The following is a 25,691-nucleotide window of genomic DNA, read 5'->3' on the forward strand; positions in this document are numbered from 1 at the left end:
GGTGGCTATTTTGCACCTTTTTTATTATCATTGTTGGCACGCGGACGACCTTGATGTATCTCTCACGGTGTGCTCTTCCAAAGCACGATAAACATCGAGGTAGCCTTGCTAATTTTTTTTTCCTCCTCATCGTTCACCTTCCATTCCATCCGCTACGTCAGAGCGGATATGAGACACACATGTGTTGTTATGCTTATTGTGCACCAGCTGAGTCCAACTTTCGTCAAACATTCCTCACACAAAAGCTGTACCCACATGATTTGTCATTTTCGAGAAAAAAACGCACCATTCAACATTTCAGGTAACTTTCGGTCAGATCAGGTTTTGTAGTGTTTCACAACGCAATAAGAGCGAAAAAACTATCAGCGCCCACTTCCGCATCGAGAAGTTTCGTGGTGTAAAGTGGGCAAGAATCTCCGAATTCTTGCTGTTACTTTTAATCACTTTTCCATCATTCAAAACCGAACAATCAACCTTTGATCACTCGGAGTACTCGGTGCACTTGTGATTGCTAACCTTTATCGGTGCGATTCGGCTGAACTGTGCACGGAACGAGTGTTTCGTATTTTCGCAAAAGTTCACACCACTTTCCTAGAATTTGCTGGTGTTCCACATAAATATGTCACAACAGCAGGTTAGCACATTGTGGCATATTTGACAGCAAAGCGTTGAATTGGAATCGGCCATCAAAACGGTCAGTTATAGCATGGCCAGCGAATCGATTGATGTGCTATAATAATTATTTTTCAGTTGTTTTTTTGAAGTAGCATACTATTTTCAGTGTTGTGTAATTATTGAATCATATTTCTACAATAATTGAAATTATCACTATTGTTTAGGTGCCTCTGGTACCAAAAGAGCTTCTACCATAACGATATTTCGACAATTCGATGGCCTTTCAAAAGGCCTTTTCGGGAGTTCAGAAAAATTAAGATATTTCCTTGCCTTTGTTTGAATAGTATCACAATCGCAGAATATTAATATTTTTGTTGTTTTTATGCAAAAACTTAGCTATGAATTCGCTTCAAATCTTTCGTCGATTTGATTTTCTGCAGAATGAAGTCGCTTTGTGCTTCAAAACGATAAGATCCGGATCTGACAGCGCTACGAGAGGCAGCCAAAAAGCCTCTCTGGCACTTGACAGCAGCGTGTATTTTTCTTTTCCACTTGGCTATCGAAAGGAATAGGTGTGCTGTTAACTATTTCCGTCGTAATTTAGTGTGTTTACTCATAATATCCGTCCCCGTTGCAGGTTCTATCCACCATGGTGACGAAGAAGCCCGTCAAGAAGAAGGTTGTGCCGAAGCAGAAGGTTGCCCCGGCCCCGTTGGCCAAACCGAAAAAAGTTGAGGTTAAGAAGGTGGTGAACCCTCTGTTCGAGAAACGTGTTAAGAACTACGGCATCGGGCAGAATGTGCAGCCTAAGCGTGACCTGAGCCGGTTCGTGCGTTGGCCGAAGTACATTCGTATCCAGCGCCACAAGGCCATTCTCCAGAAGCGTCTGAAGATCCCGCCGCCGATTAACCAGTTCACTCAGACACTGGACCGACCGACGGCACAGCAGGTGATGAAGCTGCTGGAGAAATACCGTCCGGAGAACCCGATCGCCCGCGTCCAGCGCCTGAAGGCGAAGGCCGAAGCGAAAGCAGCCGGTAAGGATGAACCGCCGACGAAGCGCGCTAACCAGCTGCGTCAGGGAGTCAACACCGTGGTGAAGATGGTTGAGCAGAAGAAGGCCCAGCTGGTAATCATTGCGCACGACGTCGATCCGATCGAGCTGGTCGTCTACCTGCCTGCCCTGTGCCGCAAGATGGGAGTGCCGTACTGCATCATCAAGGGTAAGTCGCGCCTCGGAACGCTGGTGTACCGCAAGACGTGCACCTGTGTCGCCCTGACCCAGGTCGAAAACTCGGACAAGCCTAACTTGGCCAAGCTGGTCGAAACGATCAAGACCAACTTCAACGACCGGTTCGATGACATCCGTCGTCACTGGGGTGGTGGTCTACTCGGACCGAAGAGTATGGCCCGTTTGGCCAAGATCGAGAAGGCCAAGAAGCGTGAGATGCTGCAGAAGAGCTAGATCTGTGTCGTCAGACATTATTTTGGTGAGATTCCAGCTCTCCCTTGCACAGAGTCTGTATGCATTCGATAATAAATATTAAGTTTTCGAACACTCGAACAACATTGATTCCAACTGTTTTCATGCTCAGCTGCTTGTCGTATCACTCCATTCGGTCACAGGCGAAAGACTTTTAAACGAACATCTTATTCTGAGGATCTTCAAAGAAGTTTGGTCAAGAAATGTTACACACAAAATTGCAGAATAACTCCAAACATTTAAGTAGCTTTATCGTGCTTGATCAGCAAATGATCTTTTCATTATATTCTGTCTATAGTTGCTTAAGCCATTGTTTGCCCTCCAGTTTCCAACAAACATCTGTTTGATGTTTTTATGGCCGTTACGATTTCAAAAGGAATCATCCCACCTTGGTTCCCTCAAAGTTAGGCTCAAATGAACGGATGATCTTGCTCTAACGATATAAAAATACCTCCGATGATTAAGAATAAGATAATTTAAGATTTAAGATAGTTGAATCTCTTTATTACTAACATTTGTCTGGTAGCTTGCGGAGTCTTGTGTTGGCAGTGTTTCCGATCTTCATTATTCTCTACTAGCTCTCTGTATATCACATGTTCGCATAACAGCATCGGAACAAACTTCTTCTCCAATGCTGCTAACTAATAAATTACATCCGTTGTAACATTAAAGGATAGGACCGTTTAGTTTCCACCATGACACTTGCAGCTTCCATCAAGGATAGAAATCTGATGCAGCGTTCCGCAGCCGGCATGATCCTTTACGTAGCTCGGGAAATCATTTTCCAACACCAGCAGCCGGTTAAGTTTGAGATCGGGGAACACGTGCGTCGCGTACAGTCCCAGCACGCTCTTGTACACCAGCTTGAAGTTGGACTTTTTGTAGCAGCTATTGGTGTTCCAGTAGTAAATATTCGATTCGCCTTCCTCGCGGAAGAACACCCCATGCCCTCCGTCCGTTCCCAGGAAGATCGGCACGTGTGGTTTTTCGCCAACGTCTATAAAACAGAAAAGAAGGTTGATAAGGTTACAATCATGGTTATCGATTTAAATTAATCCGGCCCATTACCTATGATATTGCCACCGTGTCCCTTGCGCAGATGCTCTGTCTTGATCGCAAACAGTCGATGTCCACCCAGGTAGGTAAAGTACAGCCGCGTGCCGTCCTTGTGCTTAGATAGGAAGATGTACAGCATATCCCGATAGCGACAGCCCATGTGGACTGCCTTCGGAAGAATCACACGATAGCCACGGCCATTGTACACGTCATACACGATGATCGCATTGTTACCCGGATCGCTTACGTACACGTAGCACCGACCACCCTTCAGACATTCCACCTGGATGTACTGGAGGCGCGACTTCTCCGTCACAAACCGTGCCAGGTTGATCGTTTTCAGCTTCTTGCCCGTTTTGCTACAGTACACCACGACCTTCGGGGGGCACCGTTGCATCGGCGAACGAAGCGATTGTGTCACACCGTTGTCCAGCACCCAAACATAGTCCCCGTCACTGTACAGGTCGATGGCGGACTGCAGCGCATTGCAGTTACCTTCCTCCTGCTCGTTCCAGCACGGGAACGGTTCGAACTTGACGTCACAACCCTTCTTGGTGGCGTACACCTTGCTCAGCGTGATCGGATTGCTGCTTTTGAAGCGCGGAAACACACACAGCGTGTGCGTGTTGGCACGTTGGCAACGCATCGCGATCAAGTCGCGTGGTGTGTACTTGCCGGTGCTGGTAATGAGCCGCTTCGTTGTGGGACATGGCCAGACGATACGACCTCCCTCCCAGGTGTAGATCGTTCTGGTACAGTTTTCCGACGTGCAGGATCCGTGGACCGCTATCGCGGCGGACAGGCATGCCAGAACGATCGGCACCAAGCCGATTTTAACTGCTGGTCGCATTTTCCAAACGATCGCACTAGAACGCTTGTATCGTTGCGTGATTCCTTCGCAAGTAGCGTCTGGCTGTCGAGTATGATGATAACGCCTTTTCTATCCACTTTTTCTGCTATCCAGAGCTTTCGGAGCTTTCAAAGCATTAGACTACAACGCCCTACACCCGACTGTTCTCCCGACGATCCGGTACGAAACGTTTTATAGCCTTACCTCTTCGGGTTGCGGTTGGTTTGTCGATCCGGACCATAGTTACGCATGTCTTCAGCGCCAGCTTACAGTCAATGTTAAGGGTAACAGGGGTTTGGCGAACGATGGTCACGGTTTGTGATAGCTTACAAACCAAGCACCGACGCCCTTGTTCGTGTTGTTTGTGTTTTTTGTTTTAAAACAGTTGTCGCCGCAACGGGTTGTGTGACGCTGTAAGGCGGCATTCCGGGCTAGTCTTGGTGAGAGTTCATTTGTAAACTTCATCCATTTTTTTGCGCAAGGTATACGTGTGAAATTCGTACACTGGGAAAAATTGAGAAATTCTGAACACCTGACCATCATTACCGGCACGTACTATTGTCGGGTGTCGTCATCCGTTTGTTGGCGGTAACTGCACAGAGTTGGTGCGGTTGTATTTGGACTATACACAACATAGCGAACAACTGAAAGATATTTGTTATGGTATCTCGGAAGCGATCGGAACAGCATGCTACTACTACCCGGAACTTTCAGTGTGAAATTTAATTAAACCTTCACAAGACATTTCAAACTACAGCTACTACGTGTCTAAAGCACGTTCAATGGTTGTTAATATTTCCGCCAAACGTTTGCTTCCATGTCCATTTTGGGTGGGTAAGGAGGAAACAAATGGAGACTGTTATTATTTTATAGATGTACAAGATGTAGTACAAAAACACTTGAAGAACAACCATTATTTCGAAGATCACATTCCAGAACATTTCTTTTTTGATACTGCACAACACACATCGAGGGATCGCGAGATCGTAGTTCAATAGGGGTCCGCATTCGACCGGCCGCCATTTGTAAACAGCACGATACTACTGCAGTATACGATGCTATCAGTATAGGTATGCTATCACGATACAACGCACGGGACTAGGTGCGACTAACGCCTCCATACAAAAGAGCGCTACGTTTGAGAGCAACACTACGAAGCCTAAAGGTTCATGCTTATATTACTGTTTCACTGATCTGTTTGGTCCTTTCACTTCGTCCAGTAGAACAAAAAAAAGAATTAAGTTATTCCAAAGACTACAGTAGTTAGTGATTTTGTATACTCCGTCTATTTAAAGAGTGCCTGACATATAAATTGGTCATAACCTATCCGTTATCTCACAATTGCGTGAAATGCGTAATGTTGCGTATTCAAGTTTACAATTACCTAACGTAGAAAAGATACTACGTTTTTGCGATATAACTATCCGACAATAGCAGCTCGTACGCATTTTAGTGACTAACTTTAAATTATTAGAGATCATGCGTAGTTCAGATACGTAGGACTGTACGTGATAATTAAAAACCCCCACCAAAATCTTGAACTGGTTGCGCACGAATTTGTCAGTAATTTTACATCAAACACATTGAAGTATTTGTACAATATATCGTTCATATCATCGCTATAAACCAGACGACTTCCTATCAGAGAACTGTCTTTAGTTGTCCACTTTTCGTGTCCTTTACGTCTATCGGTGCGAACAGAGATTGGGGGGAAATGTTTCAACTGGGTGACGAATCTGAAGACAACACACACTCCGACACCGCGCCAGTCCAGTGTCATGGTCAGCAAAGCTTCGTGTCGCTAGACGAACGCACTACGGGCGTCAGGTTCAAGAAAATCTTCACCATGCACGTACCGTTGGTGCTGTCGAGGTCGCCGAAACCAAAACTAACCACAATGCCTAGCGTAGTATATATGGACCGTAGAAGCTTTACCCACAGCCAGTAACATTTGTGCGGACCGTACCGCCAGTAGCAAGAACTGACCAGTCGCACTCTCCAGAAACACAGCCAGCGATGGGTTCCCGTACGTCAGGGCAAGTGTTGGCCCTGCTCTTTGTTCTGGTTTCGGTTTTGGGAAGCCACGAAGAGCACGAATACTGCGACAAAGTCTATCGAATCAATGGCAATTCCATTGATTTTCCCTGCGATTCTACGAAGAACATTTACATCTCGACCCAGCGGTACATGGCTCGGAACGTGATGCCGGTACGGTTTCAGTACGACAACAATCGTGCCCTGATATGCTTGCCAAGATTACGGCCCGGTGTGCCTACCACGCTCGGACAGATCGATCTGAACAAACCGAACTGCTATGCGCACATTAAGCCGTTCCCGTGCTGGGCCTACCAGGAAGAGGGTAACTGCAACTCATTCCAATCAGTGATTGATGTGTACACCGATGTGAAGGTAAGCTTCGTTGGCGACCGATGGAAAATTGGCTATCCGTTCATACTAATAACCACTTCCTTTCCGTAATGTATTAGCGTATTATGTGGTGTCTTGATTCTGGAATTACAAACTTCCTGGAACAACCGATCAAACGGTGTCCGCCGAAGGTGTTTGCCTTCACGCTCAGCAACGATAAGACGGTCAAAACGATCGAACTGTCGGAAATTGTGAAATCTAGCTCCCGCTTGCAGTATCTTGTAACGGATTACAACGAATCGGGACATCCATTTGTGTAAGTACATTGTTACATTACGTTCCTCAACGCTAGACACTTCGTACTAATTTATCCGTGCTTTCCACCAACAGTTACATTTCCGACGGTGATGGTGCAATCATGGTGCTCGACGTTAACAACAACAAAAATTTCCGCGTCGTGCTTCCGCGAGCCATCTCGGCCGGTTGCGGTGACTCTGATGTACTCTATCTGCTACTCATCCCGAAGCCCAAGGGCCAGAGCATTGTTATCTTTAGCTACCTTTGCGGTCAAAAGGTTTACTCGATAAAGTCTGAACATCTGCGCAGCGGCAAGGGTTCGAGCGCCATTGTTGAGATGGGATCGAAGAGGAAACACTCCGTCCTGCTGGGTACGGATGGTGGTAACGGTGTTATTCTCCGGTACCGCAGCGAGGCGGAGCTGTACCTTTGGAACACCGATCAACCCTACAGGGAGTGTAATTTCGAGCTGGTACAGAACGCGGACGAATGCCGACTTTCGACGCACGTTAGCGTAGGCAAGAACGAACATTTGTTGTCTCTTTCGTCGAACTTGAGCGATTTCCTGAACAACACGTGTGGCGTTGGAGGAGCCTCGAGTCGGTTGAAGTACGTTTGTAAGGAGTGTGACGACGATTGTTTCTAGAATAAGAGAACAATTAATCTGTGTGCAGAGGAAGAAGAGGTTACATGTAGGACGACTGGACCTGTAACTGACACAACCTGACCCGTTGGCCCTAGCTGGCCCGCAAACTGGTGGATTCTGTGATATGAGAGCGTAACCACTGACGAACTTTAAACTGGACTTTAACTGACCTAATTATACGCATCTTAACCTCGCTTCCAATCGATCGTACACATATTACATGGTCGCGAAACTCCATGCAATAATTTATTCACTTTGTACAGGGCCACAAACGCCTAATTTAATAAACATCCTTGATTACCGTACACGCTTCTACAGTTTCTTCATTTTGGTAACATCCTCGATCAGCTTCTGTTTCTGCACCACACCTCGATATTCGCCGACAGTCTTGTTAATGTACCGCTGCTGATATTTTACAATAAACTTATGACACTGCTTCAGGGTAGCTCCCACATAGAGCGTGCGATAGCGAGCAACTTCGGAGCCGGCCTGTAACAGTAGAGAGATATTAGCAATAAGGTATTTTCCTACATGTTCTCACGAAAAGAAGCAAATTCTTACGATAGTTAGCAATGGCAGAATGCTGGTAATAAAACGGTGTGGACCATGTCTCGTTTGTATGATGCAAAGGTGAGTTTTGGCATTGAAGTAGATTACATTCAGTCGCAGCATGCTCGCACTTCCAAACTCTCCGTAATATCGTTCCACCTGTTCGCTGATGTACAAAAACAGGGCATGAGATGAAATCGATACCGGTTCACTGGCTGGTCGATCATTGCATCGTATTTGCACCAGTATGTACCTAGTGGAAGAGATCAACGAACGACATGAAAGAGAACTAGCAGCAGACAGCTAACTGCATCCACAATGTATTTCAATCTTACCTGTGTTTGACTCGAACCATTTTAGCTTATTTCATTCATGTAAGAATCAGATATCAGCGTGGATGCTATATGTTTTAAGTTAACATAAAATCTATCCACCACTGCAAAGTGAATGCGGCAAATCTGTTATTTTGCGGCGTGTTTCGAAAGTAAACAAACTTCTGTTGTTGTTTTTCATTGCCGCTGTCAAAAACCTCCATGCGCAATCAGTAACTGCTCGAATGCAGTTTGTGCATTATTCGAGTAGATACGTTTTTTTTTAAAGAAATATGAAAGGCGGGAATAGCTGATCAACACGTGGCTCCCGTGCAGGAATTGTATTCAAGTCCTGAACATGAATTAATTCACATTGGCGATTTGCTCAAATGAGATTAATTATTTTACACCTCGAAACCGTTCGCTGAGTCACCCTGTGATGGAACTTAAGCTTTATCATCAAATAATAACATTCCGCCAACACTCCGCACCGGCCGGGACCGCCTGGAGCAACAAATACTCACCCCGAGGTCAGTTAGAGCGCGAGCTCGCCTCAGTTTACTTCCAGACTTCCGCGTAGTTAAGATCAGTTTCACGCGTACGCGCAAGGACAGAGCCTACTTTGCAAAGAGATTTCAAAAGGGAAAGGTGAAAGTTGCAATCACGGCGTATCAATCAGCATGGCCAATAATCCCACATTTCTGGTTGGAGTCGATGTCGGAACGGGCAGTGCACGAGCCGCTCTAGTTACCAGCAAAGGTGTAGTGCTGGAAACATGCGTAAAACCCATCCGAACGTGGAACACTCAGCCCAATTATTACGAGCAATCGTCGGAAGATATTTGGTCAGCGGTTTGCGAGTGTGTCAAGGTGATCTTCGGCGTGTGCCGTGAATATGCGTTAAGAGGGGGTACTCACGCCATACAGATGCACTTGTTTGATGACGCGTTTATGACCGCTTTGAGAGCGATTGTTTGACGGAAATATAGTACTACGATTAGTTTAATGGTATGGGACGCTGATAGAAAGACGACTTCGAGATAAGCATGCGTTTTATGGCACCGGGGAGCAGAGCTCAATGGGACAAGACTGCGATTAAAACACTTTTCATGAATTATTTTTCAACAGAAATTTAAAAAAAAAAGTTCAAAAATAGTTAATCATCTTCAATAATTATTTTTCAGAATGTCACCACCGGTTATGCAAAGAAGGACATTAAAGGCATCGGGTTCGATGCAACCTGTTCGCTCGTTGTGCTGGATGGTGAAATGCAACCCTTGACGGTTAGCCCATCGTCCAAGGACAACCAGCGTAACGTTATTCTCTGGATGGATCACCGCGCAGAGGAGGAAGCACGCAACATAAACGCAACGCATCATGAAATGCTCAACTATGTCGGTGGTAGCATCTCTCTCGAAATGGAAGTTCCAAAGCTGTTGTGGCTTAAACGACACATGTACAGCGAGACGTGGACCAAGGTTGGCGCATTTTACGATCTGCCCGACTACTTAACGTTCCGTGCAACCGGTGTCGACCATCGATCGATTTGTTCGGCAGTCTGTAAATGGAACTACGACGCGGAGAACCGACGTTGGTCGGAAGACTTCCTTCGATCGATCGATTTGCACGAAGATTTGCGGGTTGATAATTGGCGACGCATCGGCACGCAAATATTAACTCCAGGAACATCGATCGATGGCGGACTTTCGCGAAAAGCCGCACAAGAACTTGGCCTGGAGCCTAGCACGGCTGTTGCTAGTTCGATGATTGATGCTCATGCTGGAGCACTGGCACTGCTAGGATGTCAAGGGCCTGGTGGTGCGGGTGGTGAAAGTAAACTAACCACTAAACTGGCTATTATATGCGGAACATCATCTTGTCACATGAGTCTGACCAAGAAGCCAGTACTGGCTCCAGGAATATGGGGTCCATACAAGCATGCCATCATACCGGATCTGTATCTAAATGAGGCAGGACAGAGTGCTACGGGCGTGCTGATCGATTACATGCTTCAAACACATCCCTGTTACGATCAGTTACTGAAAGAGCATGGTTCTAACGGAAAGATTTATGCCTTCCTCAATGCGTTCCTGGATGAGTTGGCTACGACGCAGGGTGAGAATTATCTTCACCGATTAACGATAGATCTGCACATTTGGCCAGATTACCACGGCAATCGATCTCCTTTGGCCGATCCCAATTTGAAGGGCATGATTTCCGGTCTGACAATGACAAATGACGTTCAAAACCTTGCATTGTTGTATCTAGCGCTCATGCAAGCGTTGGCAGTAAGTATTCATACTCGATGGCAAACACCGGAGAACCTTTCAACGAGATTTCATTATATACATTCTTCCCGTTAGTATGGCACGCGCCACATATTGCAGGTTCTGGAATCTTCAGGACGTGAGGCAATCACGTCGATATTGTTGTGTGGCGGTTTAAGCAAAAATGCACTTTTTGTTCAAACACATGCTGACATTTGTTCCGTGCCGGTTCTGCTTCCCAGCGAACCTGAAGCAGTGCTCCTTGGGTCCGCCATGATGGGGGCTTATGCGGCTGGGCTTTACGATAGTTTGGAGGTTTGTATAGAGCCTAATTGGAGAAGAACTTGTTACTGTTACCCGTTACATTTTTTTTTGTAGTCGGCTGCAACAGGTATGGGTGGTAGTGCAACCGTTGTAAAGCCCAATTTGAGCGACAGCAACCGTGATTATCACGAGCGAAAGTATCGTGTGTTCCAGCGGATGTACCTTGACCAGCGTGGCTACGAACGTATCATGAAAGGTTAATGTTTACGGTGAGCGGACCCACAAGCCGTACACACATTCCAAGCAAAAGCTATTGCAAAACATTACATTTAAGCCCAACTTTTCCAATTATATTCTAAACTTGCAACGTTTATAAGTACCTTAAATTAAGCAATCGTCGCTACTGGTAAAATAAAACATGGGGTAACCGCAGTTAAAAACGTACATTTACGAAATAAAAGCGGCTGCTTTGGTTTCAATGACCGTTCGGCACACTGGACAGTGTAAGCTAATTTTCTGTGCACAATTTTCACACAAGCAGACGTGGCCACACGGCAGACAGATCACTTCCTTCGGATTCACGATGCAAACAACACACAGCTGATCCTCGCTTATTACAGTCGATCGCATACGCGCCCGGCGGGTAGCACGCGACTGTTCCAACTGTTTGCGTAGCTTATCTTCCTCCCATTGCTGCTTTTTGCGCTTGTAAATCTTTCGCGTAATTAGCCCGATCAGTACCGCCGATATAGTGCCGCACACAATCATTTTTAGCAAGGTGGAGGACTTAGCCTCCTCCAGGCGCTTGAGGAGTGTGCTTTTAGTGGCTGTGGTGAGAAACATTGGCGACCCGTTCGACGGTGGATGCAGACGGACACCGCTATCATCGAGCTCCAGCTCACCGACGGCCGTGATGAAGCTGCCGTCGCGCAACATCTCTTCCGTTGTTTGCAAGCCCTTTTGTCGTACGCCCGAAAACAAACCGAACAGATGATCAAACACGGTCAACGAGGAAGGTTCATAATTTTCGTACACCGTATCCATATCTAGCAGTTCGGCGGAAAGGCCATTAACGATTTCCACTCCTTGTTTGCCATTGACAAGCTTGAAAGGAGTTTCGTTCGCCGATACATGAATGATTTGTTTTTCCTCCTGCCAAAAGCCAAGCATTGCGCGTGCAACTCGATGTTCGCTAAAAACATTTACAACAAATTAAAAAAAAATGGATAGTAAACAACCGTTGCCATGCTATGGCTGCTTACGTCAAGGTCATCGTCTGAAGCACCCCGGTGACCGAAGGGGACATTGCACTCCGAAGTGCAGTGCCGATGGGTGTGACGCTGCCCCGAATAACAGCATATTTGAGCTTCTGGTCCGGTTCTTTGCGTAACCGATCGGACAGCTGGTCATCGATTGGTAGTTGAGGCGCATCCTAAAACAAAATAAAGAAAAAAACGTTAGAGCTATGACATAATCCTTGGCTGTATTCCCTTCCTAAAACCTAGCGGCGGGCTCCACACCTTCAATGCACGACAATTTTTCCTGAGTTTATAGTACTGATTGCTACACAGCACCAGCACTAAGAGATCGACGCCTAGCAGAACAGCCTCTTGCAAGTATTCCATTTATTGTGTTCTATTTTATCGCCGAAAAAATAGTTGTTTTCTCACATTTTGGCCGGTGAACTCTTGCTAGTTTGTTTCCCGTCGCTTGCAAATACGCACTACCTTATTTACATTCCCATATGTCAGAGTGTAGACGGCGCTGCTCCAACGGTCACATGGATGACACAAAAAAATTATGTTCGGTTGAGAAATACATGGAAAGAAAAGAATAGGAAACAGCTCGTACCTATGACGCAGTTTCAGAAAGGATATAAAATAATTAAAAAATCTCACGGCGCTATTAATTTGGAAACAGAAACAAAGAAACGGAGTAGAAATTCGGTTGCACTGCGGGACTACTGCAGGCCCGTGAGCGATGGAGGATGTTTTGCTCTCTGTCAAACTGTTTTGATGTTTTCCAATCGAAGGTGTTATTTTTTTGTTGCGTTCGAGGAATGTGAAACTCTCTTTTTCGGGCGATTAACTAAAACTTCCTGCCCGTTCTCGTCGAGTGCACTTGTCGTTTCTGTGCTGTCGATTTGTGTGTGATTCTATCATCTTGAATATCTTATCCCGTGATCGAAGAATATCGGTAAATATTCCGTACAAGGACGGTGTGAACACACAGACGTTTTGAGCGCTGACGTGTAGTTGCACTTGGTGCATCTGGTGATAGGTTTTTCGTTTTGTGTACATTTTCAGACTACAGAATTGTTCCATCATCGTACATTAAACTACGCTGCTTACTTAGGTGTTGCAGGCGTAAGGGTAAAAACCATTCCGAGAACAATACGCGATGAAATTCTTGGGAATATTGTGTCCGTGAAAACTCGTATCGACATTACGCAGAAAGCAAAGTTAGAAAAAATAGGAGCGGAAAGTTTCAAATTCCATGAACAATAGCTTGAAACGCGGTATTGAACAATAGCGTCAGGCGGTATGACGAAGAAGAACCCGTAAAAGGCATTCACCGTAGTACGTTGATTTGACTTCCCGCATCCATCCAACACTAAATCGCGGACAGGAGGTTTGTTTCAGGCGACCGTGAGACTATTGACAGCAGTTCTTTGGAGAGCATTAGTTAAAAGTTAGTGCAAAGTTTTTACCCAAACAAGGTTGAATTACTCGCTTTTCCTGAAACAATTGCTATAGCGCTATCTTAGCGATACCATCTGCTGGGTTGTAATAAAAAACACAACACACACAAAGTGCCACGATGACGAACCAGAAACCGACTGCCACTTGCCGGCTGAAACAGGACTATATGCGTTTGAAAAGAGATCCAGGTATGCCGCTAGATATGAAACTGGAGTTTTGTTTTCTAATTAAATTATCATTACCCTTTTTTTCATTTCAGTACCGTACATAACAGCCGAACCATTACCGTCGAACATCCTCGAATGGCACTATGTGATCAAGGGACCGGAAGATTCGTTGTATTACGGTGGTTACTACCACGGGACGCTGCTTTTCACCAAGGAGTTCCCATTCAAACCACCGTCCATCTACATGACCACCCCGAATGGACGGTTCAAAACGAATAAACGACTTTGTCTGAGCATATCGGACTTTCATCCCGACACCTGGAACCCTGCCTGGTCCGTGGCTACCATCTTGACCGGTTTGCTGAGCTTTATGCTCGAGACGACGCCCACGATGGGCTCTTGCGAGACGACGCCGTACGAAAAACGACGCTACGCACAGCAGTCGCTGGAGTTTAACATGAAAAACGAGGTGTTTCAGGAACTGTTCCCCGAGATCTGTGAGGAGATCAACGAGAGGTTGCAGAAGATCGAAGAGCAACGGAAACAGGCGGCTGCATCCGCCGAAGACGGTAGCAACGGCACGGAATCCACCTCTGGTGAAACGGAAACGACAGACGGTAGCGTATTTGTGGCAGGCCGTTCCGGTGCGGATGATAGTAACATTTGGCATTCTTTGTACACCAATCTGATAGTGCTCGTGGGCTTCGTCGTGTTTGCACTAATAGTGCATTACGTGATTAAAAGTATGAACATTTAATAATGGTCATCTGGTTCGCAAGAAATGCTGCGCAATTACGTACACGATTCGAGGTGCGTTTGTTGCGTCAAACGTTGAGCTTGGTTCTAACTTACCTAACATCGGGAAGAACCTTCCTTCTTCAGCAAATAATCCTCCAAGAGGAATGTCTAGTTTACAAAATCTAATCGTAACAAAATAGTAAAAGAATCGACAACCAATAAATACCGGTGGAAGATACGATGGCCGTTGGGATGTCATGCAAGATGGAGTAACATCGTTTTGCACCTTACGGCCACTAAAACCCATATACCAAATTTGCATGTTAGAAGAAGGTAATATCAGTTTAAACAAAATCCTAAGCGTTAAAAGCAAAGAGTAAACGTAGGGACAACAATTCTGGGAAAAATCCCGCGCTAAGCAGCAAGCATAACGCTCCCGAAGTAATCATAATCATACAATGGCGGTGGAATGTGAAGAGCAACAGGAGGATGACGAAGCAAGAAAGCTGCTGCCGATGCATGTTGTAGGATTTGTAACATATACATAATTTTATCATGGTTTTTATTCTTCTTTGTTGCCCGATGCCATTCGTTGCCTCTGCCCGTTCAACGACGCTGCGTTGGGTTGAATTCGTCGTAATGGATTATACAACTATCTAATGTATTGATATACACAATATGAAAATAATACATCGTTGCAAGAATAGAACGCAATTGTAACGAACTAAAGGGAAATAGTGGTACGAGAGGGGTTTGGTGCGGCTGTGCTCATTAAGAAAAAGAAAAGCTCTAATAAAGTATTGCATCGATAGACCGTTCGATCGCTACGGACACATGATTAAGAGTTGATCAATGATATAGCAAACATTGTCACGTGCATATAATCAGGCTACGAAGTGAAAAACTTCACAGAAGCATAAAGCATTGCAAAATTGTTTACAACCGTTAATAGAAAAACGATTTCAACCAACCAAATGCCGATTAAAACCATGTACCGACCATGCAACCATCATAGATTGCACGGTTTGTGCTGAGACGGTAACAGCACGGATGGAAAATTTGCATTTCAAAAATTCCCAAGGGAAAATGTTTACTTTTCATCGTTAAACAGTATTTATTTCCAGCCGTAAATATAGCGATGTAATTAAAAATGATTGTTGCCTTCTTGCTTGTCACAGTTTCGTGCCCGAAATTTCAACATCCATTCAAACGATAATAGCTACCGTAGATGCGTCCGAAATTTGTATTCTTTCTCTACAACTAACATCGCGTTCAAAGAGAACACGATCCGAAACGTGCCCCAAACTAGACGGATGATGCTGTACACGTTGCTGTTTTTTAAACGACACATCTTTTGGACAGAATGTTAGTCTACATTTATTTGCTATCTTTAGCGTTCTTAAACATATATTATTAATGTTGCACAGGCAGGAGAAGCCGTGACGTGACTGGTGGTTGCTGGTGGCTTCTTTTCCGTTTTCTTACCATCCCACTAGTTTCGCTCATCTGCTCGTGCTTTCATACGAGTGATAAAAGCGGCACCTTTATTCTTACGAAAACTTTCGTAAGGATCCGCCGGATTGTAGGTCTCCTGTCGTATCGGTTCTATCGTGGCTCCTAGCCCAATACGATCTCCTCCCATACCGCCACTCGAACCGCCCATTCCACCACCACCCACCCCCTTCATTGTATTGTGAAACTGATGGTTACCACCGGTTCCGATTCCACTGCCTCCAGGTTTGCTGCTTTCGTCGAGAAAATTGCTAGCCGCTTTCATGTACCCACCTCCACCAAAGCTGGGCGGAGTCGGTGATCGTCTAATATCACGCCCGCCACCACCGCGCGGTTCTCGATGATCACGCTCATTACCACCACCACCACCCCGACGAGCAGGTGATCGACTTCGGCTCGGCCGACCACCGGATGACACTGGCATCGGAGGAGGGCCTGATGAGGGAGACCGTCTAGAAGGCGACCGTGAGCGTGACCGGGACCGAGATCTACTACGCGATCGATGATTTCGGTGATGGCGTTGATTATTACGTCCCGGTCCATGCAGCGACTGTTGCTGCACCCCGTGCAGTGCGCCATTGTCGGCCGGAGAGCGCGAACGCGAGCGAGAGCGACTTTTCGAACGATAAGTGCGCTTTTTTTGCTTTTTGGTTGCCTTCAGCAATTCCGGATTGATCGGTGAAGGTGACCGTGATCGGTCTCGCAGACCTCGATCGATTTCATCTTCCTTCTGCTTGCGAGAAGCGTTTTTCACCTTAAAGTATTCGTACAGCGCCAGCTTTTCCCATCCCTCACTACAAGAGCAAGAACAGCATGAAAGAAATGCATTAGTCACCGAGGAACGACGATTCCAGGTTCGCGGTCATAAATACTTACCCATCTCGTGGCCGTTCGTGGCTTGGAGGAGCATAGAATGCTTCAACGGCGCTTACTAAACGATCGTTGGTTGGTGTTGGTGGAGGCAGTCGAATTTCGTCCGGATCCAGCGGATGATAGCTGTAATCTTCGAGCCGAATCAATGGTACCATCAAACCAGCCGGCAGCTCAAAATAAGGTATCTTCACAGGAGTCGGTGGAGTAACCTCCTCCGTTTCTTCCTGCTGCTGCTGATCGTGATCATCTTGATGATCCGATGGATCCTGATCTAGATCATCTCGATCACGATCGTCCAGCATCATACCTCCAGGCGCAGCTAACTGCCTATCATCACGTTCGTCGTTCGATCGATTATCCGGATGATGTTGGGTGTGTCTATGGTCCGGAGGCATTCCACCAGTGTTATTGTTACTATTCATACCATCACCCGGTGGTGGAAGGTTTGCTGCACCGTACTGGAAATTAGGAGGAGGTCGCGAAAGATCCGGAATAGGGAAGTTGGGAGGTGGCTGCGTATAATCTCCACTATTATCACCATCCCGACCAGGCGGTGGTGGTGGCGCTATGTTATTCGCATTTCCTCCCCCGACACCCGATCCGAGTGGGCCGTTGTCTTGAATATTTTTCAATTTTTGCAATGCGGCCGAAAGTAGGCCGAAGTTGATGTTTTGATCCAGGAGCGAGGGAATCTGTCCCCCGCCATTACCGCCTGATGGAGGTCCACCACGGTCGCCAGCCTGTGACAGAGGCGGTTGTGGTTGTCCGGGCGGCCCAACGGAAGGTAGTGTTGGACCAACGAGACCACCACCTCCACCACCATTCACAGCGCCACTGTTTGCTCCGACGACTGCTGCCATCAGTTCCGGTAACAGTGGAGGAGGACCACCGGCCAAAGCACCGTGTGCACCTGCTTTACGAGCGTGTTGTTCAAGATGTTGCTGTTTTTGCTTTTCCAGCATTGCCATTTGCTGTGTGGCATGCTGCACAAATGCTTGATGCTGTTGTTGGTAGCTGGGAATGAAAATCGTGGGTGTAAATGCGTGTTGTTAGCCGAAATGTAATTTCCATTTCCATTCGTACGTTACTCACTTTTCAAACGTTGTTTTCGTGGCTTGTGTAATCGCCGCGACGACATTAGCGTGCTGTGTCAGCAGACTGGTCTGGTACTCCTGCAGCGATGAAGGAGGAGATTTAAGCTTCGAAATGACGCAGGCATCGAAGAAGTTTCCTTTTGATTCCCACAGCGACAGGAGCTTAGTAAGTTTCACCCTTTGCTCGTCATTGGCGGCTACAATGTAAAAATATATCGATAATGACGATTGTAATGTAATAAGTGTAATTGTTTAGCACTTACTTATCTGAGCGTTGCAGAACATAGGAATTACCGCGCTTTCCAGACATTTTTTCAGCTCGTCGGCATTTTTCCGGATGCTGCAAGATTTGTTACTAAGTATGGGTTCTTGTTTGTAAAATCTCGCACTAAGAAAGCAATCAATCCAATTCGCATATTAGCATAAGGGAATGTTGTTAGGAGGACAGTGCGAAACATAACTTCTAACGCCTAGTGTGTACCACGATTTCGCAAGATATTTTTGTTTATATCCTTATTTTGTTATACAAGGCAAGTAGAAAATTAAATATTTAGAGTTTAACACGTTAGCAGTTCTTCTAATTAACTTACGTACATATCTTATATACACTTTCAAAGGTCAGTGTGCTGATTTAAAAAAAAACGGGTTGCATTATGGTTCTCAGCTGTACCAAGTACTACTAATATCATTGAAGATGTGATGGAATAGCGGAAAGGAGGAATAGAATATTACTGACAAATTTTGATATGGTTAAGTATGGCTAAAACTTCTACGGCAAATGGAACACGTCTAGGGAGTTAAAAGGATACGAAAAAAAAGCATAGACACTTACCAATGATGTATAACATCATTTACTAAATATATCAGGTGCAATTTTTGCGTAAATAAAACTCCAGCTATTAACGCCCTATAAGTAGATAGATAAAGATCGGAAAAACGAAAGTTCGCTAAGGTCTTTTTGGCTGTCCTGCTTCATCAAAATTCATCAGCACTGCCGGATAGCAGGTTCGAAAGGTGGTGGCTGCGAAATGATTATGAAAAGCATTGTGTGTTATCTCGCTACTAGTTACCATTGTATGATAACGGAGATGTTGTAACATTTGTTAACACTTCCAAGTGAAAGTTTAAAGCGGCAGACTGTGCTGAACTAAGACTTTCGGTCAAGCAAGAGCACGACAAAATGTCCGATGATCGTGAAGTGTAAAGCGAACACGTTGGATCGCCGTAAATAAACGACTGTGTAAATAATTTGACTAAAGAAACCAATAAAATGTTACAATAACCACTGATGAATCTTCCTGTGCTGGATTGGCGACATATTTGTTTTCTAGACAATCTTCGTATCCATTCCTTTCGAACACTAGCGAATCCGACACATCCGTCCGAACAGCGGATGACGAATTTTAACTCGATACCAAAATGGCATAAAATATAAAGAAAGTATACGATAGAACATTTAGTATTAGGGCAATATAAACGGTAAATATGATGATTACTTTCTCAAAAGATACTGCGAAATAATTTGACATTTTCCCGAATCGGTACAATGCTGTAAAATCCAGCCTTTTCCTAAAATTGTAATTAACAAAAAAATATATGTAGATTGAAATTTGCCATTAGAAACATGGGATTGTTAGGTTTGATAATGCATATTGTGTGGGTTTAAGGGGATGAAGGGATCGTTTTACGGTAGCGGAATTTGCGGGATGAAAAATAAATCACCTAAAAAGGGTTCACGTCTTTAATCGATGGAACTGAATTACGAATAAAACACAGAAAAGTTAGACTCGTGTTTGTTTATGTAGCAGAGAGGAATATGTTATTTTTTGTACATCTGTGTTGTTGTATGTACGTTATAATAAATTGAATCATATGAAGCGCCTTTTATAAACGCTTTAAAAATACAAATCATTATTTTCATTGTTTTAAAACACGTACGAAAATTGATACTTTAAATTTTGGAAAAATATTGTTTAGAAACAGCTACTCCATAAACATACTTTTGATTGAGAGTATGACCATAATAGAAAATAATAAAGAAGTAAAAATACAGCGGGATGCCGGTCTAGAGAGGACTCCAGGGATACATGGATATTCAAGCACGTTAGATCGTTGAGTCAAAAGGGAGTTTTCGTTGTTTGTTTTCATTTTTGCGAATGTAAACCGAGAGAAAACGAACGAAACAGCGAACGAACAACTTACCATTGGATATACTGTCTTTCGTGCAGGAATCAATTATTGGCTGCAGTTTGCTGTCGAACTCGTGCAGCGGAATATTGTATTCCTTCGACTGATTGATAAGCATTTCTTCCTGCGCTCGAATCAGGGCTTCGTCGATCTGCACTTGTTGCTGTTGAAGCAGAACCTGGAAAGTATAAACAATGAAACCCACAATTACAGAAACAAGAGTGCTCCGTACACTTACCCCATGTTGAGCCGTGAGATTCATTTCCGATTGGCGTATTTGTTCGGTCAACGCCTGCTGCTGTTTGGTAAGTGCTTCCAATTGTGCCGTCAACTGACTATTTATATTATTGGGTACCATCTGTACCGCGGTGTTTGGCGGTCCAGCATTTACCGGGGGTGGATTTGACCATATTTGGGGCATTGTGTTATTTGAACTATTTCCGTTCGGATTCGACGAGGGTACCAGTTGGGAAGCTAGTTGCGCTTGCGACTGTTGTTGATGATGGAGTTGTTGCTGGTGCTGCATAGCGACACTGGGTAGTTGTGCTTGTGGTGGCGGTTGCTGTGCAAACCCAGCCAATAACGGAGGAATACCATGCTGTCCCATCAACGGAGGCAAAGACATGTTCTGTGGTAGTTGCTGTTGTTGCTGCTTCATCACTGATTCACGTAGTACAAACAAACGAAAAACAAAACAGTTGAAGACGACACTTGAACGAGACCTTTCTACACTGTTCCTCTAGAGCCAGTTTACAGAAGTTTTGCTTACTTGCTTGCTTGGTAATCACTTTGTACTGATAGTAATTGTAGTATTCTCCGCCGTACAGGAACGCAAACTTCGGGTTGCCTCTCTGTTTCGATTTGGTCATCGACTCAAACTCTGGTCCATTGCGAGCCACGAAATCGGCTAGTTTGTCGATAATGTTCCGTAGTTCGATATCTGGAAAACAACATTGGTTGCAATTTGCTTGTTTTTACATCGGCTTTGCCAATACGAATCGACATTACAGCAAACCTACCATTTGGTGGTGATGGAGCTGATATTTCCATCGTCCAACAGAAACTAGTGGAAAACAATAATAAAAGAAAAAACTAAAACCTATCTAGTGCACCAAGCGACCGGCATTAGGAGCGGCCACTCTCATTAACACAGCTAAATAAAGTTCTCAATCTCCAAACAGGAAAATTTGCTATTTTTGCCGATCGTGTGAAAAAAGACGCCATTGACTGTTGTTTGACAGTTGGCCGTACCTTAACGTCAAAGAGCTTGTACGAATACAATCTCTTCTTGAGTACTTGAGATGGCCAACGGGCATATGGCTGGATTTCAAAGATGTTTACAATACGCTTTAAATTGTACGTTATTTCTCACTTTACCTACGATTCAGTACTTTTCCTCGCGACTAAAATTTGTCATCGTTTGTTTTATATGTTGATAGATGTGTCACTTGGAGGCATGACCTCCGAAAGAAATATTAAAACGATAATACAAAACGTTCCATTTGTTAAAATTGTACATGAGTAGAGGGTTTGCGTTTATTGCTATTCACAGATGAACGAATCAACTTAAACAAATAGTAAAGACAAATTTAAATGAACATAAAATACAGCTTCCGGCAGCACGCGCTGTTATTAAAACTAAAATGTGAATGGTTTGCTTGGCCGCTTATAATGGTAGCCATCTTCTTCCAGAGTGTGGGACGGAACATCGCAGTTCGGTCCTTGGCCACCATTAGTGCAACAGAAAGGCAACACACCACCGTTAGGGCAGCTTGGTGCAGGGCTAGTTGGAGGAGGAGGAGGTCTCGTCGGTACAAAGCAGTTCGGTCCGGAACCTCCATTCGTACAACAGTACGGTGGTATACCACCAGCCGGACATGTCGGCGGAGGGCGAGTTGGTGGGGGTGGTCTAGTTGGGGGTGGGGTAGGTGGCGGTGGAACATAGCAGTTCGGGCCAGATCCTCCGTTGGTACAGCAATACGGCGGGACTCCTCCGGCCGGACACGCTGGGGGTGGTGGAGGTGGCCGCGTCGGTGGAGGAGTTGGAGGCGGTGGTACGTAACAATTCGGTCCAGTTCCTCCGTTCGTACAGCAGTATGGTGGCACTCCTCCGGCCGGACATGCCGGTGGTGGTGGAGGTGGCCGCGTCGGTGGTGGGGTTGGTGGAGGTGGGACGTAGCAGTTAGGTCCAGTTCCTCCGTTCGTACAGCAGTATGGTGGCACTCCTCCGGCCGGACATGCCGGTGGTGGACGAGTGGGTGGAGGAGGAGGTCTCGTTGGAACAACACAGTTGGGACCTGAAGATACAAATTGCAGAAATTTATTTTAGTTTCACATTTCGTGGAAGCGATATTTTACTTTCAGTACAGTGATACTTACCGACTCCTCCGTTAGTGCACGGGGGGAGATACTCATTGTCCTTCCCAGGGGTAGGTGGTGGAGGCGGTGGACGTGTTGGAACGTAGCAGTTCGGGCCGGATCCTCCGTTCGTGCAGCAGTTCGGCGGAACTCCACCTGCTGGGCAGCTTGGCGGTGGTGGGGGTGGCCGTGTCGGTGGAGGTGTTGGAGGCGGTGGAACGTAGCAGTTAGGTCCAGTTCCGCCATTCGTGCAGCAATACGGAGGAACTCCTCCGGCTGGACAAGACGGTGGTCGAGTCGGAGGTGGTGGTGGAGGCCTAGTTGGAGGCGGTGTCGGTGGAGGTGGAACATAACAGTTCGGACCAGTTCCACCATTCGTGCAACAGTAGGGAGGAACTCCTCCGGCCGGACAGCTTGGTGGACGCGTTGGCGGTGGCGGAGGGGGACGGGTAGGCGGTGGGGTTGGTGGTGGAGGAACGTAGCAGTTCGGCCCAGTACCTCCATTTGTGCAGCAGTACGGAGGAACTCCACCGGCTGGACAGCTCGGTGGGCGAGTTGGCGGAGGAGGCGGTGGTCGGGTCGGTGGTGGAGTCGGCGGAGGGGGAACGTAGCAGTTCGGGCCAGATCCTCCATTAGTACAGCAGTATGGTGGAACTCCTCCGGCCGGACATGCTGGCGGAGGGCGAGTTGGCGGAGGAGGAGGAGGACGAGTAGGAGGTGGGGTTGGTGGAGGTGGGACGTAGCAGTTAGGTCCTGTGCCGCCGTTTGTACAGCAGTAGGGAGGAACACCACCGGCCGGACAACTCGGCGGTCGAGTTGGTGGAGGAGGCGGAGGTCTTGTTGGTGGTGGTGGTGGTGGTGGTACATAACAGTTCGGGCCAGTATCTCCGTTAGTACAGCAGTAAGGAGGAACTCCACCTGCAGGGCAGCTCGGAGGACGAGTTGGTGGTACTTGGCAGTTGGGTCCTGTGGTACAAAAAATCAATCATCAGTTATTACACTCTTCTGTAGCTCAATTTCACGGTTGAAATGTTTTATACACTTACCAACACCCCCGTTAGGACAAGGCGGAAGATATTGATTGCTTTGTGTCGTTGGTGGCGGAGGTCTCGTTGGTACAACACAGTTGGGTCCTGAACCACCGTTCGTGCAACAGTAAGGAGGAACTCCTCCGGCCGGACAGCTCGGTGGACGAGTTGGTGGTGGCGGTGGTGGTCTTGTTGGAGGTGGTGTGGGTGGCGGTGGGACATAGCAGTTCGGACCAGTTCCACCATTCGTACAGCAGTACGGTGGAACTCCACCTGCTGGGCAACTCGGAGGACGTGTTGGTGGCGGAGGAGGTGGTCGAGTTGGCGGTGGTGTCGGTGGTGGGGGGACATAGCAGTTCGGGCCGGATCCTCCGTTCGTGCAGCAGTACGGTGGAACTCCACCTGCAGGACAACTCGGCGGGCGAGTTGGTGGAGGAGGTGGAGGACGCGTTGGTGGTGGAGTTGGAGGCGGTGGAACGTAGCAATTAGGTCCTGATCCTCCATTCGTGCAACAGTACGGAGGAACTCCTCCGGCTGGACAGCTTGGTGGACGTGTTGGTGGCGGAGGAGGTGGCCGAGTCGGTGGTGGAGTCGGTGGAGGGCGAACGTAACAATTCGGGCCAGTTCCTCCATTGGTACAGCAGTATGGTGGAACTCCTCCGGCCGGACAAGCTGGCGGAGGACGCGTTGGCGGTGGTGGAGGAGGACGTGTAGGTGGTGGAGTGGGTGGTGGTGGGACGTAGCAGTTGGGACCCGTTCCCCCGTTGGTGCAACAGTAGGGTGGAACACCTCCGGCCGGGCAGCTAGGCGGTGGCGGAGGAGGTCTGGGAATCACGCAGTTTGGTCCTTGTCCTCCATTTGTGCAGCAATTCGGTGGAACTCCGCCATTAGGACATCCGAATGGAGGCCTAAGATGCGCGGAATAGAATGAGAGTTTTCCGTCAATGCCTGTTTGCAAAAATGTCCCGAGAGACTAACTTACCTTGGCGCCGGAGTTACTGGTGGACGTGTCGGTACTACACAGTTTGGTCCTACACCTCCGTTCGGGCAAGGTGGCAGGTACTCATCTCCCTTCGGTGGTCTCGTCGGCACCACACAGTTGGGCCCCTGGCCGCCATTAGTGCAACAGTAAGGTGGCACTCCTCCGGCCGGACAGCTTGGTGGCCGAGTCGGTGGTCGAGTGGGAGGCGGTGGTACATAACAGTTCGGACCGGATCCTCCATTGGTACAGCAGTAAGGAGGAACTCCTCCGGCCGGACAGCTTGGTGGAGGTCTCGTTGGCGGTGGGGTGGGTGGCGGTGGCACATAGCAGTTGGGTCCGGTACCTCCGTTAGTACAACAGTAGGGTGGAACTCCACCTGCCGGGCAGGATGGTGGCGGCGGAGGCGGTCTTGTTGGTGGTGGGGGTACATAGCAGTTTGGACCACTACCTCCATTGGTGCAGCAGTACGGAGGAACTCCACCGGCCGGGCAACTAGGTGGTGGAGGCCGTGTTGGAGGTGGAGTTGGCGGTGGTGGAACGTAGCAGTTCGGTCCAGATCCTCCGTTGGTACAGCAATACGGCGGGACTCCTCCGGCCGGACACGCTGGGGGTGGTGGAGGAGGTCGCGTCGGTGGAGGCGTTGGCGGTGGTGGAACGTAGCAGTTAGGTCCAGTACCTCCATTAGTACAACAGTACGGCGGGACTCCTCCGGCCGGACATGCTGGCGGTGGTGGAGGTGGCCGCGTCGGTGGAGGCGTTGGAGGCGGTGGCACGTAACAGTTCGGTCCTGTGCCACCGTTGGTGCAACAGTAGGGTGGAACTCCTCCCGCCGGGCAGCTTGGTGGTGGTGGTGGAGGTGGCGGTCTGGGGACTACACAGTTGGGTCCTTGTCCACCGTTGGTGCAACAGTAGGGAGGAACTCCACCAGCCGGGCAGCTTGGTGGCGGCGGGAAGGGCACTTTCGGTGGAGTGTAGTCGTAACCATTCTGTCCCAGCACGGTCGTAATCTCAGCATCGCTGCTAGCTGCTGCTAGCAGACAGCCCAGCAGCACTAGCAAACGCTAGAAGTAGTGCAAACGGAGTGTAGGATGTGTTAACGGCGTCCATCATACGAACTCACTGCATCGGTGTCGTTCTGCTCAGTACGCAACCTTTGAACACCAACGGTGGCGTATGCAGTTGTGCGTCTGTGCATCTCGAAACTCGTCATGTGCCGTATTACATACGTTGGTCTAGGTGGGGTTTTCCCAGCCACGATCAATTTATTACACCCTCATAACAATGTAAGATGTTCAACTTTATTGGAATAAGAAACGTAACTCATCGTTTTCTTCTTAGAATCGTTC

The 25,691-nt window shown here is 47.1% G+C and overlaps 9 protein-coding genes across 9 annotated transcripts; 4 read left to right on the forward strand and 5 right to left on the reverse strand.

Annotated features, from left to right (window-relative positions):
- The first annotated feature begins 1,138 nt into the window (after positions 1–1,138).
- Positions 1,139–2,080, forward strand: LOC128715473 (60S ribosomal protein L7a). The gene is made up of 2 exons (XM_053810376.1): positions 1,139–1,187; positions 1,253–2,080. Exon 2 carries the CDS (start codon positions 1,265–1,267, stop codon positions 2,078–2,080), a length of 816 nt encoding a protein of 271 aa, XP_053666351.1. The 5' UTR covers positions 1,139–1,187; positions 1,253–1,264.
- A 701-nt stretch (positions 2,081–2,781) lies between these two features.
- LOC128711677 (uncharacterized) lies at positions 2,782–4,004 on the reverse strand. Its single transcript, XM_053806560.1, has 2 exons — positions 3,167–4,004; positions 2,782–3,095 (listed from the first exon to the last, which is right to left on the reverse strand). Exons 1-2 carry the CDS (start codon positions 4,002–4,004, stop codon positions 2,782–2,784), a joined length of 1,152 nt encoding a protein of 383 aa, XP_053662535.1.
- Positions 4,005–6,020: 2,016 nt separating this feature from the next.
- LOC128713501 (major royal jelly protein 4-like) lies at positions 6,021–7,314 on the forward strand. The gene is made up of 3 exons (XM_053808361.1): positions 6,021–6,413; positions 6,491–6,687; positions 6,762–7,314. The coding sequence occupies exons 1-3, from the start codon at positions 6,021–6,023 to the stop codon at positions 7,312–7,314; spliced, it is 1,143 nt and encodes a 380-aa protein (XP_053664336.1).
- A 312-nt stretch (positions 7,315–7,626) lies between these two features.
- LOC128713886 (uncharacterized) lies at positions 7,627–8,218 on the reverse strand. The gene is made up of 3 exons (XM_053808758.1): positions 8,199–8,218; positions 7,876–8,116; positions 7,627–7,803 (listed from the first exon to the last, which is right to left on the reverse strand). The coding sequence occupies exons 1-3, from the start codon at positions 8,216–8,218 to the stop codon at positions 7,627–7,629; spliced, it is 438 nt and encodes a 145-aa protein (XP_053664733.1).
- A 636-nt stretch (positions 8,219–8,854) lies between these two features.
- On the forward strand, positions 8,855–10,965 carry LOC128714278 (FGGY carbohydrate kinase domain-containing protein). Its single transcript, XM_053809153.1, has 4 exons — positions 8,855–9,043; positions 9,358–10,461; positions 10,537–10,755; positions 10,819–10,965. The coding sequence occupies exons 1-4, from the start codon at positions 8,855–8,857 to the stop codon at positions 10,963–10,965; spliced, it is 1,659 nt and encodes a 552-aa protein (XP_053665128.1).
- A 175-nt stretch (positions 10,966–11,140) lies between these two features.
- Positions 11,141–12,329, reverse strand: LOC128713860 (mitochondrial E3 ubiquitin protein ligase 1). The gene is made up of 3 exons (XM_053808730.1): positions 12,225–12,329; positions 11,967–12,136; positions 11,141–11,896 (listed from the first exon to the last, which is right to left on the reverse strand). Exons 1-3 carry the CDS (start codon positions 12,327–12,329, stop codon positions 11,152–11,154), a joined length of 1,020 nt encoding a protein of 339 aa, XP_053664705.1. The 3' UTR covers positions 11,141–11,151.
- Positions 12,330–13,524: 1,195 nt separating this feature from the next.
- LOC128712260 (ubiquitin-conjugating enzyme E2 J2) lies at positions 13,525–14,330 on the forward strand. Its single transcript, XM_053807155.1, has 2 exons — positions 13,525–13,594; positions 13,666–14,330. The coding sequence occupies exons 1-2, from the start codon at positions 13,525–13,527 to the stop codon at positions 14,328–14,330; spliced, it is 735 nt and encodes a 244-aa protein (XP_053663130.1).
- Positions 14,331–15,803: 1,473 nt separating this feature from the next.
- Positions 15,804–21,027, reverse strand: LOC128711216 (calcium homeostasis endoplasmic reticulum protein). The gene is made up of 10 exons (XM_053806083.1): positions 20,997–21,027; positions 20,747–20,917; positions 20,216–20,637; positions 19,993–20,155; positions 19,287–19,359; positions 18,623–18,697; positions 18,054–18,145; positions 17,789–17,987; positions 16,700–17,710; positions 15,804–16,617 (listed from the first exon to the last, which is right to left on the reverse strand). The coding sequence occupies exons 1-10, from the start codon at positions 21,025–21,027 to the stop codon at positions 15,804–15,806; spliced, it is 3,051 nt and encodes a 1,016-aa protein (XP_053662058.1).
- A 588-nt stretch (positions 21,028–21,615) lies between these two features.
- Positions 21,616–25,540, reverse strand: LOC128712971 (basic proline-rich protein-like). Its single transcript, XM_053807836.1, has 5 exons — positions 25,466–25,540; positions 24,346–25,406; positions 23,382–24,271; positions 22,357–23,301; positions 21,616–22,274 (listed from the first exon to the last, which is right to left on the reverse strand). The coding sequence occupies exons 1-5, from the start codon at positions 25,538–25,540 to the stop codon at positions 21,616–21,618; spliced, it is 3,630 nt and encodes a 1,209-aa protein (XP_053663811.1).
- Positions 25,541–25,691: the final 151 nt, after the last annotated feature.

The sequence above is a fragment of the Anopheles marshallii genome, chromosome 3, assembly GCF_943734725.1.
Source record: "Anopheles marshallii chromosome 3, idAnoMarsDA_429_01, whole genome shotgun sequence".
In the NCBI taxonomy this organism is placed as follows: Eukaryota; Metazoa; Arthropoda; class Insecta; order Diptera; family Culicidae; genus Anopheles; species Anopheles marshallii.